Below are 20,523 nucleotides of genomic sequence, written 5' to 3' on the forward strand. Positions count from 1 at the left end.
GTCTATCAAAATGTGTAATTGAAATATGAAGTGAACAACGAGAAAGAGCGAACCAATAACGTTAATGTGGCCAGTTTGTTCTTTGGCCGTTTTTCTAATGATGTTACATTCCAACTTTTCAAGGACTTGAAGAGATGCAGAGGAACACTAACCGCTGTTTTCTCCATTTTACATTTGTCTGGGAAAGTGAGACGTTTATACATTTTCCTCTATTTTCATTGTAATATCAGCCACTACATTCCCTTGTGTTGACAGTTATGATGATTAAGATATTATAGGCTTGCACTTTATGAAGTTAAATATTGTTATGATCTTGTTTGTTGTGCTTTTAGGGGGAAGAAAAAAAAAAAAGAGAAAAATCCTTCCATGCTATTGTTGTTCATGCCAGCCCTTCACACTGGTGACCTTTTTTTACAAAGAGTGTGAAGTCAAGAGCGATTTCAAACATTTTCCAATCGGAACTTTTCATCCGCTGTCACTTTTTTAACGGCATCTGCCTGAAATGTGTCAAAACATGTTGGCTGATTTTTTTTAAACGTGTTGAATAGGCAACTTTAACATGTTAGTTTATGTGTGTCAAAGAATTAGAAAAAAAAATGTGTTTTATAGCCAGTGGTGCTCTAAAACGATGCTGTCAGTTGGGGATTGAAACACCAGTCATGTTTTGTTTTTTTTGTTTTTTTACTTTACAAAGGAATATCAGCAAAAAAAAAAAAAAGAAGTGAAGAAATGTATTGATTTAAAATGTCAAATATTGCATGTTAACAAGTTGGTATGTTAAGTCTCAGAAACTCATGTTTATATGTTCATAACATGTTATTGTACGATGTTTTCCTGAGTCTATAAAAAGAGCAAATATTGTGGCCTAATGGCACAAAATAAGCATTATGTAATGGAAAATATACACAGTCAGTGTGGTGACACTGTAATCAGCTAGATAAAGAATTGAAGACATTAGATCACTTTTAGCTTTTTTTAAGAGCGTTTGCTGTAGTGATGGCTTCTGTGCTTCATATTTTAAACCAGACCAGACCATGAAGATGACCAGTTCATTCATTATGCAGCACCAGTGGGATCATTAGCATCAAAAAAAAAAAGAGTACCATTTGAATTAGCTTGAAACAGGATTATGCATCAGACAGTTTTGTGAATATTTGTTTTTCATTTTATTTTGAAAATTTCACATAAGCTACCCTGCAGCATATGAAGCATGGTGCAATAGTGTAAAACTGATTGTGATGATGAATGGCATTTCCTGCTTCACCTAATCTGATTGGTGTATCAGAGTAGATTGTTATGGAGCCCTGCAGTCCTGGAAGCTGATAAGCTTTTTTTTTTCTATCACAAGATCTTTGCACTAAATCTTGAACACACAAGATAACTTGTGCAAACCTAGATATTAACTTATGCGAGCAAGAGAACAACATGTTAACATAACTTAAAAAACTTGTGTAAACAAGGTACTAACCTTTGCAAACAAGATATTGTGCAAACCAGAGATTAACGTCTGCGAACAAGATATTAAGTTGTGAAAATTTGTATAAACAAGACACTTGTTTGTGCAGACGGGATATTTATTGGTCCCAACGAGATATTAACAAGACATAGATATATATATGATAACTTGTGCAAACAAAATATTAACTGGTGCAAACAAGATATTGTGTGAAAAAGATGAGATCATAAACTGTCTAAACATGATGCTGTACGTTTTGCAAACTAGATAATAACTTGTGCACATAAAATAGTAATTAGTGCACACATGATCTTTTTGATAGTCTGAAGTGACTATTACATGTTAGAATCTGTGGCTGATCTACAGGAGCACGCTGTGTTCATATTAATATGGGATTATAAAGCTTTATGCAGGGTGGACACTGCTTCTCTGCTGTCATTGCCTTTTATTGAAATAGTTTACAAACTGCTGAGTGTCTCGGAAGTGATGCATATGTTGTAACCAGATTCAGCCTTATTGGATAAAACCTTGATTTGAAACTTTTTGGGGTATCACAATACACCCGTTGTTTAATGCATGCATCTACTGTAAAACAATACACAAATATTTTTGCAGTCCTGGACCCATACTGAGGTCTTTTCCTTATTTCTGTGAATAACTGTTAAATTTGGATAAATATAGATGATGTGATGTACTTTCCTAGCAGAAAATGCTTTAAGCATTTTATCGCAGTCCCACAGAATCAACGGTTTCTTTTCTAAAGCTGCCATTTTGCAACATTTATACAGAGAAAAGGTGCAGAAGAAGTGATTAACCAGCATGATAGAAACTAGCAAAAGGGAGGATTTGAAGGCTGGTGAAACCAAATCAGTGCTCGCCCTGCATAACCAGTGTTAGAATCCACCAGAGCAGATTAAATAAACTTGACATGGACGCACAAGCACAAATGGCCACTGTTCTACGTAATGGACCCACATCTATAGAGAAGCATGTTGAGCACGCCTCTCGGGAACACATCTTAAATAACTGCCGTCTGATCAATCTTGTTTTCTCCCCCCCAGTTCTCCAGGGGTCATTTCTACTTTTTTATACTTATAAAAATGTCCAAAAGATGGGTGCAGCCCTCATTTATAGCAACACGTGTGACTTTGCTTGTTGTGATTTTCAGTCAGTGTCAAACTGTCAGTTGTATTTTGAATATTTCAGTTTAGAAAAAAAAAATGCACAGATGATAATGTCTGTAAGCAGCATGTTTGTTTAGAATAGGAAGTGCCAAAGACTGGTGTACTCTCACTTTCCCATCCTAACCATGACTGAGATCAATTATTGTATCAGATGTTTTTTTTTTTCCTTCTGTGTGTTGCCAGATGGAGCCAATAAAAGATAAAAGAAAATTTGGTATCATGAAAGGACCATTAAGTGTCTTTATTGTGGGACTGGGAAGGATGTTTAAATGCACTGCTTTGTTTCCCATCACTTTGTTAAGACAAGTTCAACCTTTTTAGCAATCAAAATCAAACCATATACAGTAGAATCCAAAAGTCTCTGTGTATGGTACTACTGTATATGGCAGTGTAATTGAATTATCAGCTTTATCTCTTACTCACTGTTTGTTAGGAGAGTGGATGATCTGGTGCATTCAATTGCACTCTTAGGCAGACACTGTCAAAATACGTGTACTGTATAAAGGGTATGTTTAGAACAATCTTGTGAGCAGTATCATTCATAGTTTGGACTTTTATCTGACTTATTGTAGTGAACTCTTAATTAGTTAAGTAGTGTATTCAGCTGATTTTTTTTCCCTCAAACTTTATTCTGACCTCTAAAACAATCCAGTGTTTGTGATCTAAATGAGGTCTATGTGTCTGTCATGGATATAACATCTGTATCAGCTGTTCCTTTAGTAAAGACCATAAAGGTTTTGGAGCTGATGTGACCACTCAGACAACTGACTAAACAGGTTCACACAGCACTACGCATTTAGTTTACTTCATTAGCTAATTTGTCATAACTAAGGATTATTGTGTTGCTTATTCTTTCATTGGTTGGTGCAGTGTTTGATTTGCCAAATACAAGCTTGGACTTTTTATTTATTTTATATTATCAATTTTCATGTAACAATGATGAAGACAGAAATCAGTGAAGTTCAGAGATGAAATCTTATGACTCCATTCCTGTACCAACATACCAATAGATGGCAACATGATACATGGATTCACTGGGGGTAAAAATATTACATCACAGAACAAACAGTTCTGCTATACTGGAACATTACCTAACCTCGGGTTTGTCTGTGTGTAGGTTTTTAGTAATTTGATTAAATACACACTCATGTGCACCATGTAAACACAATATTCAAAAAGAAATGGAGAAAACTGACACAACAGTGTTAATCAGTATCATCGCACTGCTAAAATGCTCTCCAATAATCTTCAATAAATACTACCAATCAGTCTTCTGTCCTTTTCATTTACATGCAGTAGTTGGTGAGGAACAGTTTGATCTACTTTGATCATTTGTATTTTGAAGGTTCTTACCGGACGTGTCGCTATGTGACTGTGTCTGCTTTGACCATGGTGGAGTTGTGTTGACTGCCCTCCAGTAGTCACAGTGAGGAACTACAACTTCACATTCTTCAGTAAGGAATGAGACACATGAGCCTCAGTGTTTTTATTTTTCTCTTTTCTCTTTCTCATATTGTGTTCTGTCTCCTTTCTCCTCTGTTGTCTTCTGTGTGTGATGAACTGTCTTGTGTGTGAAGTGCTTTATAAATAGAGTTGAATTAGTTAATAATAATAATAATAATAATAATAATAATAATAATAATAATAATAATAATAAATTTAATTTGTACCGCACTTTTCATTCATAGTGAAACTCAAAGTGCTGCAGCATTAATAACAGCATAAAGAAAATAGTAATAAGAGTTAAGATGAAAAAGCCTTCCTCTGCTATAAGTACTATGTTTTTCTTTCTTTCTTTCTTTCTTTCTTTCTTTCTTTCTTTCTTTTTTGGACATGATATTAATGATATCGTGGTTTTAAATAATTTTATTTTAAAGGTTTTCACCAGAATAGTTATAGGCATGTTGTTTCTGACTTGATGCCGGCTGTTGGTCATGTACTCTGCGGTAAACAAAACGACTTCAAATTATATTCTCAGGTTTCCGTTGTTAAATGTGCTTTACTGGATATTCCCGAACAAGATTTGCAGTTATTTAAAGCCATTTAACAACAGCCTTACATCAGCCGATATTTCCCATTCGATGCATTTTAAGGGGACGATGTACGTTCAAGAGAGGATTAAATCTTCACATACTGAGTATCTTTGATACTTGCCGCAGTTTGGGGTTGTGCAGAGTGTTGCTAAGGAACGTTAGAAATTCGGCTCTTGTCCAATCACTGCTGGAGAAAAATATCACGTGCTTTAAACTGACCAACCAGAGAGCGGTCAGCGTCATTACCTGATGAAGTTTATCCAAGCTTCTGCTGTAACAGAGTTTTTATGTTAACCGAGCTGCTTATTTTGCGTGCATAACAGCAAAGGCTGCTTTGCTAATGAAATATATTTTCAAGTCTTGACGAGTATAAATCGGTTTCTCATATGGTAAGACTTAGAAGTTGTTAGTTAATTGCATAGGGTATCCTCCGAGGTTGTCAAGGTTAGCTGATAAGCTAAGGCTAATGTATACTTTTAGCTAAGCTACATTGACTTTGTATATATATATGTGTCCTTTTCATTATAAGACTGACTCAGCCACCACACGCAACAAAAACATTGCCGAATTCTACATGATACGAATTCAATACATGTGTTTTAAGTAAGAATTCATAGCTCTGATTATTTGTGTAGAACTTGGCAACTCAATTTAATTTAGTTTTATTGGTAACTGTTAATGGGATTAACTAGTGTTTGCAACTACATTTATTCTACTTTATCCTCATAGTTTTTAATTATTATATTCCACATTATTCTACTCCAAAGTGATGAAACAGGTCAGAAACGCCATTCTATTTTTCACCATTTTGCTTTGTTTTGTTTAATTCACAGAGTTTGCCTGTAAGAGTCTGGACATTTAGGTAGAAGAAGAAGATAGAAGAATAGTAGAAGATAGAAGATATATTTGAGAGATAACTGTGTAACTGTGTAAATGCAGATTCACTTCATTACCTCTTGACATGATGGCATTTACACAGTTACACAGTTATCTCTCAAATATACACCAGTAGTAGTACATTTTTGTACCATGGAGATGTTAACCACTTTATCTTGAAGGAAAAGCTGAAATGTGTTGCAATCAAATTAATCTCAAATATCATATTATATGTTGTAATTTGGTCTGTCATGAGCGGAGCACTGAGCTAAACACTGATTACATTGGTTGGAGACACTAATGACTCTATTTGTAACATTCTACAGAGGAAAGCAATGAGAACCCGCTCAAGTTCACCTCCAATTCATGTGCACGTCAATGATGACACACCAGTCCATGTGCATGTGAAGAGCCAGAGGACCAGTCCTGCCAGGACACCTAAGGTTAGAGGTTTACAGATATTTGGACTGTGTGTCATAGTGATGTCTTTCATTATCTGCGCCTGGCGTAAGGCTGTAGGGTAGCATGTTGTTTGGTCGTGTGTGTCTGTGTGTGTATATGTCAGCAGCTAATCTCACATACTACTGGACTCATCAGCCTAATATTTATTGTGCACATTTATAACTGTATGCTCAAGGACCTCTAGTGGTTGTGGTGATTCACAATTTTTGAAAAACCTTTTTTATAACGCTGATCCTTATGAGCTTATCGTAAAGCTTAAAGGGGACCTATTATGCATTTTCTTATTTTCAGTGATATATATAATGTTACAATGTTGGATGTTCATATTAAACATGGCCAAAGTGTCAAATAATAATAATAAACATATGTAGTAGTAATCCCTGTGAGCAAAAAGCACCGGCTTCAGACTGCTCTGAATGCTTGGTTTCCAGCGGTTTTGTCTACTTTCAGCCTGAGCTGACGTCAGCTTGTGATGAATTTCTTTATATGATCATCTGCACAGTGTGCAAGTTCACTGCTCTGCTCCACTAACATTATGGCATTTTTCCATTTCCATGGCCAAAGATGGCCAATCAGAACAGAGTGGGCTCATCATGAGGGGGGCCTTAAAGAGACAGGAACTAAAACTGCCTGTTAGAGACCGAGGCTGAACTGTGGGGCTGCATAAAGGGCCAGTATGAGATAAAGCAGGAGTTTTATGAACTGTGAATCATGCAAAAGTTATTCTAGTGGAGTCCCAGAATAGAAATAGGGAGCTGGAAATGAGCATAATAAATCTTCTTTAGACTTTTGTCTTTTCAACAGTCCTCGACATTTTATGATATGCATTGCAACATAGCAAAAGGAATTTCTGGCAATTGGTTAGGTTACAAACAAGTCTTACTTAGTCTGTTAAAGGCCACATTTTGGCCTGTCGTGGCTCAAAAACTGATATCCATAGAAAAGTTTGGTCTCATCTTGAACCGGAGCATCTGCTGATTGATTCCTTACCTGATATGTTATGATCCATTAAAGTTAGGCATGATATGAGATGAATAAATCCCCATCTTTGTTATCTTCACCACCATCTTGACTGTAAACACCTGGCAGAGATCTTCTCTCTCTCTCTCTCTTTTAGTTTTTACTGTTTTCATGAATTCATTTTTCATTTTAAATGTGCACCTTTTGAAGACGTGTGCCTCCTTGATCTTTTGTCCTTGATTTTTAAAAAATTCTTGATCAATCAATCAGTCATGACTGAATCTTATTCCACATAGTCCATAGTATACACACCATATGATGGAGATATTATGGGCAGCATAGACAAGCCTGACAGTAAGCAATGACATGCTGCTGAACACAATCTGTGTTTTTAAAGGGGAAGACCAAGGTCGACAAAGGAAACCTCCGTCCTGCAGCCAAAGTCAAAACTCGAGCACCATGGATTCCTCCAGGGAAGGCTCCCGGGATACGGGATGGGTCATACAAGTGGGAGGTAACACTCTATCCTCCATGATGATTTTAAAAGTTTTTGTCTCTGCATTGTGAAAGAACTGATCCAGTCAAAGATGTATTGTTACTGAGAGTTTATTTTGCACCAAGGGGCCAACACATCGCCTTGAGATCACACCATCATTCCCTGAACCAGAGCTTGAACATCCCCAGAGTGCACTGCGTTTGGCTGACCTCACATCAGAGGAAGAGGAAGGGCTGCACGGACGGATCAGCCAGTATGAGAGGAAGATTGACAGCTTACTGACCGAAGTCAGCTCTCTGAAGAATGAGGTCAGTTTGTCCTTCCTTATCAGGTCCCTGTTTATCGTTTCTGTAAGGTGCAAAGTGCTTCACACATGTCAAAACAGTGAAATGGCAAATGATTGGTGCAATGCAAAAAAGAGGTTGATTCATACTGATGACCCCAAGCTGATCCAAAGAGTTCAAAGAGACAGGACTCAAAAAGACCACGTAACCCTTTTTAACAGACATTTAGAAGAAGTTACTGACATAGCAGATGAATTTGAACAGGAGAGCAATTCAGAGTTTGGGGGCCCTTATTGCAAACGCACAATGTTCTAGTTGTAGTCTAGACTGGGGGACACTATCAGAGATATGTTGCAGAGTAGGAATTGTTACAGCAATCAGAACCCATTTCCATGTACATATTAGCACTGTCTGCCACATTTACAGTCTTTTTAGCATCAAATTAGCTCTTTGTGTTTCCCTGTTGAGCTGCAGTGGAAATATAGTAACAAATGTTAAAAGATACAACTGAAGCTTCATATTAGCTTCAGTTAATGTTTAAATACATTTTTGCACAGAAGGAGGACTGTGGATTTTGTCCCCCATCACTTCCATTGTAAGTGTATGATGAAGGGATCTTCTAATGGTCAGTATGAACAGGACGAGTGATTACAACAAGAAAAACATGTTTCAATGTTCATTTGGGCTCCTGACTGTTGTTTCAAGACAGACTTGAAAAATTGTGAACCCGTCCTTTAATGGTAATAATATGATCCTGACAGCTGTAATAATGCTGAGGTATCACTCCTGTCATGAAGTGTCCATAAGACTGTTTTGACAATTTTACACATGGTCATTATTTTTATCGTTTTGATAGATTTCATTCAAATACTCAATATTTAGGAGCTCATTATTACTACTCCATGATGTCATTTTATGGAGTGAAGGTACAGAAAGAGCTTTTCTGATTGAATCCAAATGTCTGGACTTCCTCAAACTTCACATGTGTGCAGTGGTGAAGCACACAATTTTCCCATGTGAACTCCAGGCAGAACCATTCAGAAAAATACAGTGAGATGGATTACAGGATCAACGTCTCAGCTTTGATTGAATCCATCTGCAAACGACTGAGATTTGAAGTCTTGTCTCACTACATCTACTTGATGTGTTAACAGTGAGCGCTTCAGACACATCAGAGTTTGTATGACTGCAGTAACACACTGTATGTGTGTGTCTGTCCACATCTTTGTGTATGCAGGTAGAACTGCGGAAGAAGGAGCAGCTGCTAGAGCGTCAGTCAGAGCAGCTGAGTGTCTCCCAGCGGGTGATCGCAGAGCAGGAGGAGGAGCTAGCTGAGGTGACCAAAGAGCTGGAGGAGACTGAGCGGGAAAACTCACGACTACGCCAATCCATGGAGAAGATGCTGGAGGACACCGACTACAGCAGGCAAATATCATACTGAACACTTTCACTTTTACACTATGTGAAGTCTTCTTCTTCTTCTTCTTCTTCTTCTTCTTCTTCTTCTTCTTCTTTCTTCTTCTTCTTCGTCTTCTTTCTTCTTATTATTCTTCTTCATCTTATTATTCTCCATTGTCTTTGTTTTCTTCTTCTTCTTCTTCTTCTTCTTCTTCTTCTTCTTCATCATCTTATCCTTCTTCATTGTCTTTGTTTTCTTCTTTTTCTTTTTCTTCTTCTTCTTCTTCACCTTATTCTTCTTCATTGTCTTTGTTTTCTTCTTCTTCTTCTTCTTCTTCTTCTTCTTCTTCTTCACCTTATTCTTCTTCATTGTCTTTGTTTTCTTCTTCTTCTTCTTCTTCTTCTTCTTCTTCTTCTTCTTCTTCTTCTTCTTCTTCACCTTATTCTTCTTCATTGTCTTTGTTTTCTTCTTCTTCTTCTTCTTCCTCTCACTTTTATCTTCTTCTCAGTCATTGCCAGTGAGACAGCCAGGGTGCAGAGTTTAGGACAGAGTTGATCTCACCTTAACAAATCACACTCAGGCTCCCAGGACTCATGCTGAAAGTTCAGCTGGCACTGAAAACACTCCTAAAAACTGAGAGATAATGATGAAGACTTTCAGCAGGAGGAGGAGGGACGACTCCTGGCTGGGAGAGAGTGTGACTTTGCTGTTTTACCACATTCTTAGCTGCTGATAATTGTGGTTTGAAGTATTAGATTAGATTATTTATTAGATTAATTAGGGTTAAATTGTAAATTCGGGACATTTTCACAGTCTGAAAATTAGGGCCATTCTTGAGATGATTGATAAATACGGCAAAAAACACTCATCGGAAATAGTGAGAATATTTGTCTGCTTTGCAGTCCGACAGGCCTTTTTTTAGCCATGTTTTTTTAAGAAATTGTATTACATCTGGCATACAGAATAAACAAATCCTGAGTGAATCCAGGGTTAAAATGTTCCAGATAAAGAACAGCTGCTCTGTCTGATGCCTCCCCCCGTGGGAAGAAGAATAGAAATTAGATTCTGTATCTCCAGTGCCTGAAGGCAGATCTGATGTCATTGCTCTTCTTTAATGCTGTCCTCTATTGCAGGGTTATTATTCTGATCTGACAAAATCTCAAAACAACAACACAGCCCAGCAGTCTACTGAAAACATTTCACATACTATTTCTGTAAAAACTCAATAACAGCATCCATGTATTATATATTCATGTGGACCTAATATTCAGTCAGAAGCGTGTGTTCACTGGTTGTAACTGTCTTTTCTTGCAGACTAGAGAGGGACAGTGTGCTACAAGACAAAGATACTCTGCTCAGGAAATTGATGGAGGCTGAGGTGGATGGGACAGCAGCTGCCAAGCAGGTGTCAGCTCTGCGAGAATCTGTTTCTAAATTGGCCGGCACTAGTGGCAGCGTGAGTATTAGCTCAGTATCCACGGCAATCAATCGGGTGAACTTGGAAATTGTTCACAGGACTATTTTCAGACATTATGAGATTGTCTTGAAATGTTTGTTTCTTGGGTACACATGACTTTGCTCCTCTCTGTCTTTGCTGGTGAAGAGGCTGTCGGGCTCTGACTCATCAGTCTTGGCCCGTCAGAAGGAGCTGTTGCTGCAGAAACTGGAGACATTTGAGGCTACAAACAGAACTCTGCGGCTCCTTCTCCGAGAGCAGCACGGGTCCCAGGTACTGTGTGTGTTGGCAGGGGAACGCCCTAGAATGAATCTCCAAAACACTCGCTGTGTCTCACTTTCATGCTACATACTAATTGTGTATACTTGTGTTTTTTGCAGTTAGTATACAAAAAATGAACAGACTAAATTGTTAAATACTATCAGGAAATGATGCAAAACTTCACTGTTACTTTAGATTTTGTCCAGTTGTGAGCAGCTCTTCCATTTTCTTTGTGCATTTACTTTGTGCAAAATAGTGTCAACAACAGAAATCAAAGGCTTTTTAGTTTGCAAACCAGCTGTTGAGAATATTCTTAATTTCGTCACTTTCCGGTGTTAACACACTCCATAACCTGCTCAGAATCAGTGTGTAGTCTGGATTTAATAAACAGCTCCTGTCACATCTGCTAATGAACCAGAGAGTCACATGTTGAACTGGTTACACAGATAACACTCTGGTGTCTGTAGCGAGTCTTTGCAAGGTGAGTGTCTGTCCATGTTGCATATGAATTTGAGGGAGACTCGTGCAAAGTGTAGTCATGTTAACAAATTATGATTATGTATTGCACTGGATCTGATAAGGTCATGCTATTTGTGATGGTCAGTTTTGCTGCAAAATCTCAGCCTCTGAAGACAGTTGGGATTTACACAAGCTGTTAGGAAGGTTGTGGTGGAAATAGAAACATGACTTGAATGTTATTACACAGAAATCTCAACAGTATCACATACAGAGTAGACGCACCACAAAAACATCCATGTCATTTATCTGTATCTAGAAATAGATCAACTAACAGAAATATTGAATTCTATGTATCTAACACCAATTCTTAAAAAGCAGAAACACAATATCTGATTATATGCAGCAAACAAATGGGATGTGGAGCTGTGGTTTGAACTAGGAGATCACTATCTTTTATAAAATATTTACACTGACTGTTGGACTGCATTTACCTCAGCTGTATCTATACCATCACCACCTCCACCTGCTGCACTGCTGCAGCCTCACCCTCTATCTCCACTGGTTGACTTACTGGTATCATTTGTATAAGCAATAGTTCATCTCAGCTGGAATGGAACTATGGAAGAAGTACATTTTGAAATCAAGACAGCTATATTATCACGTCTTTATGAGCTTGACATTGTCTCAGATTCATCTGTGAGCTCTGCGTCATTCTACAAACACAGCTGCTAACTTAATTCAGTTTGAGCTGTGTCATTGTTTTAGTAAAGTATTAAAGGAATTTAAAGGCTTTACATGTTGAAGCTCACTTGTCACGATCAGTCCCTATATTCATTGATTTTATGACATCAATTGATATCATGATGTGCAAGATTGTAATTAAACTGAGAAAGTTTATATAGATGAAATAGCTTGACAGCAATGTCTGTTTTTAGCTGATAGTCAACTAAACACCTGACAAATCAAGATACTTCATTACACTGCAAAAAGACAACAATCCAACTCATTGGATTCCATCCGACACAAAGCCGTCCTGCTCATTTGTATACAACATTGCCTGCAATACAAGCAGAGATGTTAAAGGGATAGTCACCATGGTACACACAGCAGAGAAATGCCTCTGACAAATGTATATTGCCTCATGGTATGTATGGTTATGTTGCCTTTCCCTGCTCCTTAAATACTTGTCTTGGTTCTTCAGCAGCGATATTAAATATATAAGCAGAGTCACTAACTTCATGTGTGTTGTTTTTAACAGATGGAGTCAATGCGTCTGTCAGAGCAGAAGGATGCATTACTCAAGACTCTGGCAGATACGGAGGCAGAGAATGCTGTGAGTTGAATAGAAGCCTCAAATTTTATTTCATTTAATTAGCCTAAATTATTTTTTGTTTCTATTTTTCTCTCACAGACAAGCTAATACCTATCAGTTGGATTTACATTCTTTTACATGTTTTTTTTTTCATCTCATCATGGAAAGCACGCTGAGTTCTCTCTGTTTATGAGATGTGCTGTATAAACAAAGCTTGCCTTGCTTTTCCTTTCACAGCATCTTGTGGTGAAACTTCAAGAGAAAGAGAAAGAGGTTAATCAGCTCGGCAGACTTTTAGATACTGAAAAGGTACTGTGAGCACAGCTTTCACTATTTATGATGTGTTCTATTATAAATACAACTCTGTGGAGCTGTCTCAAACAGGGATCCAAAACACAGAAATATCTTACTGAGGCATTTCATCTTTCACTCAGGGAAATCAAAGCACAATACATATGTGTTACTAATGTAAATTCTGCTGGATTTTGTGACTGCAGGACAATGCAAAGAGCACAGCAGATTTATCCAAGACTCTGGAGTCAACAAGAGCACATTTACAAGGACAGCTCCGCAGCAAAGAAGCTGAGAACAACCGGCTGGCTGTGCAGATAAAGGTCTGTCATGCCATCATGTGTAATTATCTATTGTTGCTTGTGGTGATTCTATTATAGTTGAACATGAAGATGAACATAGGTGATGAAGTTTGAATGACACTTTACTGCAGTCAGATGTAATTGTTGTGCCTGCAGTCACACTGGGAGTCATTGAGTGCCAGTCTGCCTCTTGTTTATCTCGTCTGATACTCTAACAGTGAAACCGGTTCTTTTGTCCTTTCCACTGGTTCAGAACCTGGAGCGAGCAGCCAACCAGCAGAAGGTGGAGATGGATCATCTGACAGAGCAGCTGATGAGACTGAAGGAGCAGTCCGGTGCAGACCGAGAGGCTCTGAAACGAGCCACGCGGGCCCAGAAACAGAGAGCTGAACGTAGCGAGGACACCGCAGGCCAGCTGAGCGAGCAGCTGCTGGACATGGTAGGCCTCTGTCACAGAGCAGGTAGACTGCTCTACTAAAGACACAGGCATCCTACATTCATATAGTCTTATTCAGTAGTTCTCTTATTCATTTTTAAAGAAAGCGTCAATCCTTGTCTTGTCACATACACCCACCCTTATTCTGCACTGGTGTCTGTAACAGAATCAAACAAAAACAATCCACCATGACAGTTTTTTATTCCTTGCAACAGGAGAAGCAGATGTCAGATGCACTATTAGCAGCTGAGACCTGGGAAGGTCGCCATGCACAAGAAGTGAGAGAGAAAAGTAAACTGGAGATTGAACTGTCTCTGTTGAACAGGTAACTACAGATTCTGTCCTTCTGTCCAGACACCTGGAACAACAGCAGTAGTCACAGCTGAAAGACAGTTGATCACTTCCATTAGCTTTTTTTGAGGTTTGTGAAAAAAAATAGAATGTGAAAATCAGTCCAAATAGTGCACCATCAACATTATATTTCATTCTACTAGGTCTGTAACTATTATTTTCATTGTCAAAGTTGCTACTAAGATTTCAAGAGCAAGCTATCTTTCTGTAACGTGATGCAGCCGTGTAGTAGAGCTGACCGAGCAGCTGCATGGCGCAGAGGATAAAGGGCGAGCAGAGAGAGAATCCCTGTTGGATCACCTGCATGGACTGACCACACAGAGTACTGCTGCCAAACTGGAGAACCAGTCTCTGAAGGTGAAACACCCAACCACCCACAGAAAGCTTTCATTCACTTTACAGTGACAACACATTCATTAAATGTTAACCTGGCTTCGCCCCAATTACAATTTGTTCATATTTACATCTTACATAATGTCCTTCCTATCCCTATTTTTTACTCTAACAGACTTAGACTGACTTATATTACATTAGGAGGATGGACTGTCCCGTTAATTTCATAACTAATGACGCATCATCTGAAACTGTGTGTCAGGCTACAGCATCTGCAGTGGAGGAGAAGCTGGCCTTGTCTCAGTCAGAGCTCCAGCACGTCAAAGCCTCCATCAAGCAATATGAAAGCCTGCTGGAAAGCTATAAGATCCAGGTACGTGAAGCAGACTGTGCTACCAGGGGGTACAGAGATTGTGATAGTACAGGAGACGCTGTTGATGTCCATGAAAAGTCTGAAACCAGTTCTTCCCTCTGTCAACTGTTTCTGTACAGGTCGGGAAAACCCGGGCTGAGGCGGATGAGTACTGTGCTCGGCTGGCTCAGGCGGAGCAGGAGGCTCAGGCAGTGCAAAGGGAGCTGGAGCAGGAGATAGAGCAAGTGCGCAGGCAGCTGCTGGAGCGGCTGGCGGAGCTGGAGCCTCTTCCTGAAGCTTTGCGACGCTCCGAACTCCAGCTGCAGGAGGCTCAGGAGAGGGAGCGCAGCCAGGAGAGACGCAGCATGGAGCTCAGCTCAACCCTGACTGATCTCCGCATGAAGGTCACAACAGTCCTGTGCATGATGTTCAAAATAGCATCACAAAATAATTTAAATTCCAAGTTAACCTCAGATATTACCACAGTCATTTAGAGAAAACAGTAAGGCCACTGCAAACATTGGCCTCTGCACCATGCATCACATCAATCCTGCTAGAATCTATAGTCAGAGCACATTTATGTTCAAATACTTTTAGCAAGTGCACAGTAGCACTTGCTAAAAGTACATTGTCCGAAAAGGAAACCAAATACAGTCAGAGTCATTCAATAAAGGACTTGTTTTATATTGTTTAAGGTGGAGACTCAGAGCAGCCAAACGGAGCTTCTCAGGCAGAAGAACAAGGTGCTGCTGGAGGAGAACAGACAGCTTCAGCAGCAAGTGGAGATTCTGGAAAGGTCCGTACCTCACCGACAGCCTCTCTGCTGGCTTCGACACTTTGTACAGACTATACAGCACATCCTTTATTTAATGATCAGCAACTTGTTTGATGAAAATTCAAAAGCTTCACTATTTAGCATCATCAAGGTCTTACAATTTAGCCAACCAAGTTTTAGGTGGATCTGGTTCACCTGATAGGAGAAGTTAGTAAAAGTAAGGGGTCTATAACTTCCTGTTGCCAGTAGGTGTTGCTATTACTATGATTCAATATTGTCCTCTACATGTCTTTAGACCAGGACTCTTATCAGACATGTGATATTTGGGAAAGATCTGACGATCTGTCAAGTAAAAGTTTGTTTTTTCATGTGGAAACATTGAAATTCGCCGCATCACCATAGCAATGGCTTTCAATGAAAACTCACAAGCTTCACAATATAGCATCATTAAGGTCTTAAGGCTTTTCTAATCAAATTTGAGGTGGATCTGGTTAACCTGCAAGGCAGGGATTGTAAAAGTTCAGCACCTGCAACATCCTGTTGCCCGTAGGTGGCGCTATGACGATGACTCAATATTGAAATGTAGATGTGTTCAGGCCTGGACTCTTATTAAGCATGAGAAACTAGGGACAGATCGGACAATGTACATTTGAGTTACAAAAACTTCCTGTTTCATGGCGAAACATCGAAATTTGATGTGTTGCCACAGCAACAGCATGAACACTCAAGAGCGTAATAACTTTGCATCACAAAGGTCTTTAGGTGACATCCACCAAATTTGAAGTCGCTCTGGATAATTCTCTAGGAAAAGTTTGTTATCATACCTGTAAATGGGAAAAACATTGCACAGTAAATTCAAAATGGCTGACTTCCTGTTAGGTTTAGGGTATGGCTCCAGGAGGCTGTTTTGTAAGTCTGGATATGTTACATCTGCCTACCAAATTTCAGTCATCTATGGCAAATTTAAAGGTGGGGGATTTGACTTTGAAAATTGTTAGGAGGCGCTATCGAGCCAACTTGCCATGCCCAAGACATCCATTTTCACCACGTCTGATGTCTGTGCCAAGTCTCATGAGTTTTCGAGCCACTCAAGCACCTCGTCTTTACGATTGAGTTTGGCAAATAACTATCATAATAATAATCCTTAGAATAACAATATCAGTGCACTGGTTGACAGTTAAACTAACTGTCTCTTTTTGTGCCATCTCACAGAAAGCTCGAGGAGGTTGGCGGTCAGAACAGTGACCTGCTGGCAGTCATCGCCAAACGGGAAGAGACCGTCCACGGCAATCAGCTCCGACTGGAAGAAAAAACAAGGGAATGTTCTTTGCTGAGCCGAAAGCTAGAAGAGGCTCTGGATGATGCTCGCCAACAGGTCTGAACCCAGCAACAGCTGAAACATGTTAAACATCAATCATACAAAGTGTGCACTCTTAGATTGGCATTAGGTTTGCTAACACAGAGCTTCGTTGGTAAAAAAAACACAAAGTTGTCTGGCAAAAATGCTGAACCTGAGCTCTTGTATTTTCTTTAATGCAGTGCTATTTTCCATCTGAACTCAAGGGCTACTGCAGTGTGGGTGTTAAGTGCTGTATGTAATTATAAGTGTGCATGTCTTGATGTGCATGTTGTTAGGGATATATATCATTGTCGCCCATTAATTAAGTCCAATATGTCATACTTTTCTCCAGATGTCTGCAACCGTAGAACGTGCTACAACCAAAGAACGCTCCACCCAGTCCAAGATAGAGGACCTAGAGACCCAGCTCAGCAGGACTACCTCAGAAATCAACCAACTACGACGCAGCAAAGAGGAGGTAAAGGCCCATCAACACTTCGCTCAAAGGTTTTGTGTGTATAAGCTGTTTGTCGATCTGTAATCGGTGTATTTATGATGGTCAGGTGGAGCGGCGGTACCAGAGCAGACTGCAGGATATGAAGGATCGCCTGGAGCAGTCAGACAGCACCAACCGCAGCCTGCAGAACTACGTCCAGTTCCTCAAAGCCTCCTACGCCAATGTGTTTGGGGACTCGGCTCTAAGCAGCTCACTGCGCGCCCCCTCACCCATCTAACAACCTGTCCATCAGACGTTGAAATATATATATATATACGCACACATTCCAAAACAGTATGGTGAATTGTGCCTGTTACATTTAGCCTCGCTAACATGAGCTGGAGGCTGTAAGGATGACGATGTCACCCAGTTAACTGGTTGCTTGTTTCATTCCACTTTGAACCAGTTGGGTGAAGAGACACAACATCAGTGCATCACCAGTGAGGATCCTGTAGACTTTACAGGAACAATTAACCTTCACAGTATAACGGTTCACTGGGACTGAATTGGTAGACTATAACATATGTCATTAGGATAAAAAAAAACAAAATGCTAAACTGAGACTCTTTTTGATTGTAGCTTTTCAAACTGAATGTTGTCGCTTCATGAATGTAATATTATATCTTGAAGTCAGTTTGCATTTTACATGCCAAACACAACGGAAATGGCAATTTTCTAAAAGAATTACACTACACACTATATTTGTACTACTATATACTAAAATTATTGTTTTGTTTTTTTACAATTATACAACTTTGTAACCAAGCCATCCATGACACATTATGTGCTTAAATGCATCTGTGCTCTTTGATTGTATGGAGCTGAAAACATTGGTGCTATCTCTGTCCTTTGGCTGGTTCAAGACAGTGTCAAAACAATGATTTTGGGTTTACAGTCTGACATATTGCATTAGATGAATCAATAGTTGTTGCTCCTATTTTTTTTCCAGAACTGTTTCATAGAGAGTATTTAATAACTGAATAATTTATATCCACTATGGGTAACTTAAAAGCAATAAAACAGTGTTCCCACCTCAGTCACACTGACTGAAGATTAATGGTGAATGTGTCGCTTTGTCATGTAATGTTAAACAGGATACAAACCAATATACCATTTCTTCTTGTTGCTCTATCGACTCTTTGTTGTCAAGGCTTACAGCTGTCAATCAAAAAATCCTACTTAACTTATCTGTTGTCCCATAGCAGCTGTTCAATTATTCACAGTCTCCTCGCAACAGTGAGTCTCTGGTGTGTTCAGCTTAAGCAGGAAACTTAAAACTGAATTGGACAATAAATAGGACTATAAGATGAACCGTCTCCTGTTTATATGCACAACACAGAGGTGTGATTACATTTAAAAATGTACATTTTTAGATTCCATTAAGAGAAGGCAGTTACATATGGAAATTACTCAGGCTAAGGAATGTATCCACCAGTATGTAACAGCTCATGCACAGATGATGTCTTGTTTGAGGTCCTTGTGGTAGTCAGCTGATGGAGAAGCTGCTGAGGCAATTCCCACAGACAGCACTGATGGTTACAGAGAGAACTAATGTGAGCTGAACACACACTTTGCAGTGTTATAAACTGGTACTCACTGAAAGTCTGTTTACTGATACAGCGATGATATTTTGTGCATCAACAATATGCCAGAGCCTGTAGGGATGGGAGCACAGTTTCTGATCTGAGTGAAATGAAGACGCCCAGTCCTGCATTGCCCTGCACTAATTTTATAAGGCTTGACCAGCCTAATAAATGAGCAGCAAGCCTATCATAACTCCTTCAGTCCACTGACTGTATATAAATACCTGTCTCTGTACACAGTCGATGCTTCAGTCCTGTGATATTTGTATTTGTCTTACAGTGTATTCCTGTACAGTAGGGTGTAAGTATGCTTCAACATCAGAACATTTTGATAATGCAGCCCTCCGTCATTCAGCTCTCATTACTCAGTGAGTGCTGATCTCTACCAAATAATGCTGCTTCTACTAAGCATTATAATAATATGATCCTTTGTCAACTGAAGTAACAAATATGATCACATTTTGTGTTGAGCTTGTTGTGGACGCCCAGTGTTTCGGGTCCTTTCGGCATTGTTCGGTTCTTTCCGTACAGCTGCAGAAAATTACGTCACATTAGGTTAAAAAAAAAGCAGCCTCCCATCCTTCGTCGTCGATCCGCCTGGACAGCTACCACTTCGTAAGCTCTTTCGAAAAACAGACCGAGGTAATAAAAATGCTTACATTTTTATTGAGTTTGCACTATTAAAACAGATACACGACACAATGTGGACCGTGTTCTGATGATTCAATTAGTCTTCCCGGGCTGATATGGATTCGCTAGCTTGGTGGCTAACGTTAGCTAGCTGCAAGCATTCCTTTTGTTGGTGATATTTACTGTTCGGTTCGTGGCATTAAAGCGAATAACGGTAGAAGAAGTCAGTTTGTCCCTAAAGCTGTCAGAGAGTTAGATCGATATTATCTAAATAATAACATTAGCCACCCTACCAAATGACATTAGCTTGCAGCGACACCCACCGACCTGCGTTGCCTTCATACAAATGTTTAACATTCATAAGTCGATATATTTAACGATATGCTTTTCGTTTGGAAAAGGTTATAATATTACTTGCTAAGTTAAAACTGTTCAGCGACGTATCCCAGGAGTTTATCATAAGCAGCTGTCTGCTAGCTTTGTCTGGTAGTTTGCTCTGCAAATTTGCAGTAATTAAACATGATTCAGCGATATTTACTGAAATAAGTCTTCCCTCACTGTTTGTACATTGTGTGTTTTGAATCAATGAATCAAATAGCACTGGAATAAACATATCAAGGTTATGTAGGCGGCTGCATGAGCAGTCGGCCTTGACTGAATGGGAGCCGCCCAGTACAGCTAGATACCTTTGGACATATGCGGCCCCAGCTGTCAGTCCTCTTGTTACCCTGCATTTATTTAAATACGCAGAGTGTCACGGTTTATCATTTACACACATCCTCTGGCGGACTGATACATAATTTACAAATGCGTAAGCAGATTGTCAGACGGCTTTGTCAAATGTATTGTCATTAGCGACATGTTTTAATGAGTTGAACAAAGGATATGAAGACACCCTGGTATTCAACAAAGCATGACGGATCATAGTGCACATAAAGATAGAGTGTCGTTTGCATGAAGACGGTTGTGGACAGTAATAACAGCATGTCGCTATCTC

General features: G+C 39.3%; 1 protein-coding gene across 1 annotated transcript; it reads left to right on the plus strand.

Annotated features, from left to right (window-relative positions):
• Nucleotides 1-4,902: 4,902 nt before the first annotated feature.
• Nucleotides 4,903-18,370, plus strand: odf2a (outer dense fiber of sperm tails 2a). Its single transcript, XM_042395899.1, has 19 exons — nt 4,903-5,062; nt 5,876-5,992; nt 7,369-7,485; nt 7,593-7,775; nt 8,989-9,176; nt 10,465-10,606; nt 10,754-10,879; nt 12,585-12,659; nt 12,876-12,947; nt 13,136-13,252; nt 13,485-13,670; nt 13,883-13,992; nt 14,240-14,375; nt 14,614-14,724; nt 14,844-15,107; nt 15,399-15,499; nt 16,691-16,853; nt 17,170-17,295; nt 17,381-18,370. Exons 1-19 carry the CDS (start codon nt 5,060-5,062, stop codon nt 17,549-17,551), a joined length of 2,508 nt encoding a protein of 835 aa, XP_042251833.1. The 5' UTR covers nt 4,903-5,059; the 3' UTR covers nt 17,552-18,370.
• The last annotated feature ends 2,153 nt before the right edge of the window (nt 18,371-20,523 follow it).

Source organism: Thunnus maccoyii, chromosome 19 (genome assembly GCF_910596095.1).
Source record: "Thunnus maccoyii chromosome 19, fThuMac1.1, whole genome shotgun sequence".
Lineage (NCBI taxonomy): Eukaryota > Metazoa > Chordata > Actinopteri > Scombriformes > Scombridae > Thunnus > Thunnus maccoyii.

Excerpts from the sequence above, each read along its gene's own strand:
- odf2a (XM_042395899.1), top strand. Across the intron at positions 10,607-10,753 it reads TGGCCGGCACTAGTGGCAGC|AGGCTGTCGGGCTCTGACTC; the intron begins GTGAGTATTAGC and ends TTGCTGGTGAAG. Across the intron at positions 15,108-15,398 it reads TGACTGATCTCCGCATGAAG|GTGGAGACTCAGAGCAGCCA; the intron begins GTCACAACAGTC and ends ATATTGTTTAAG.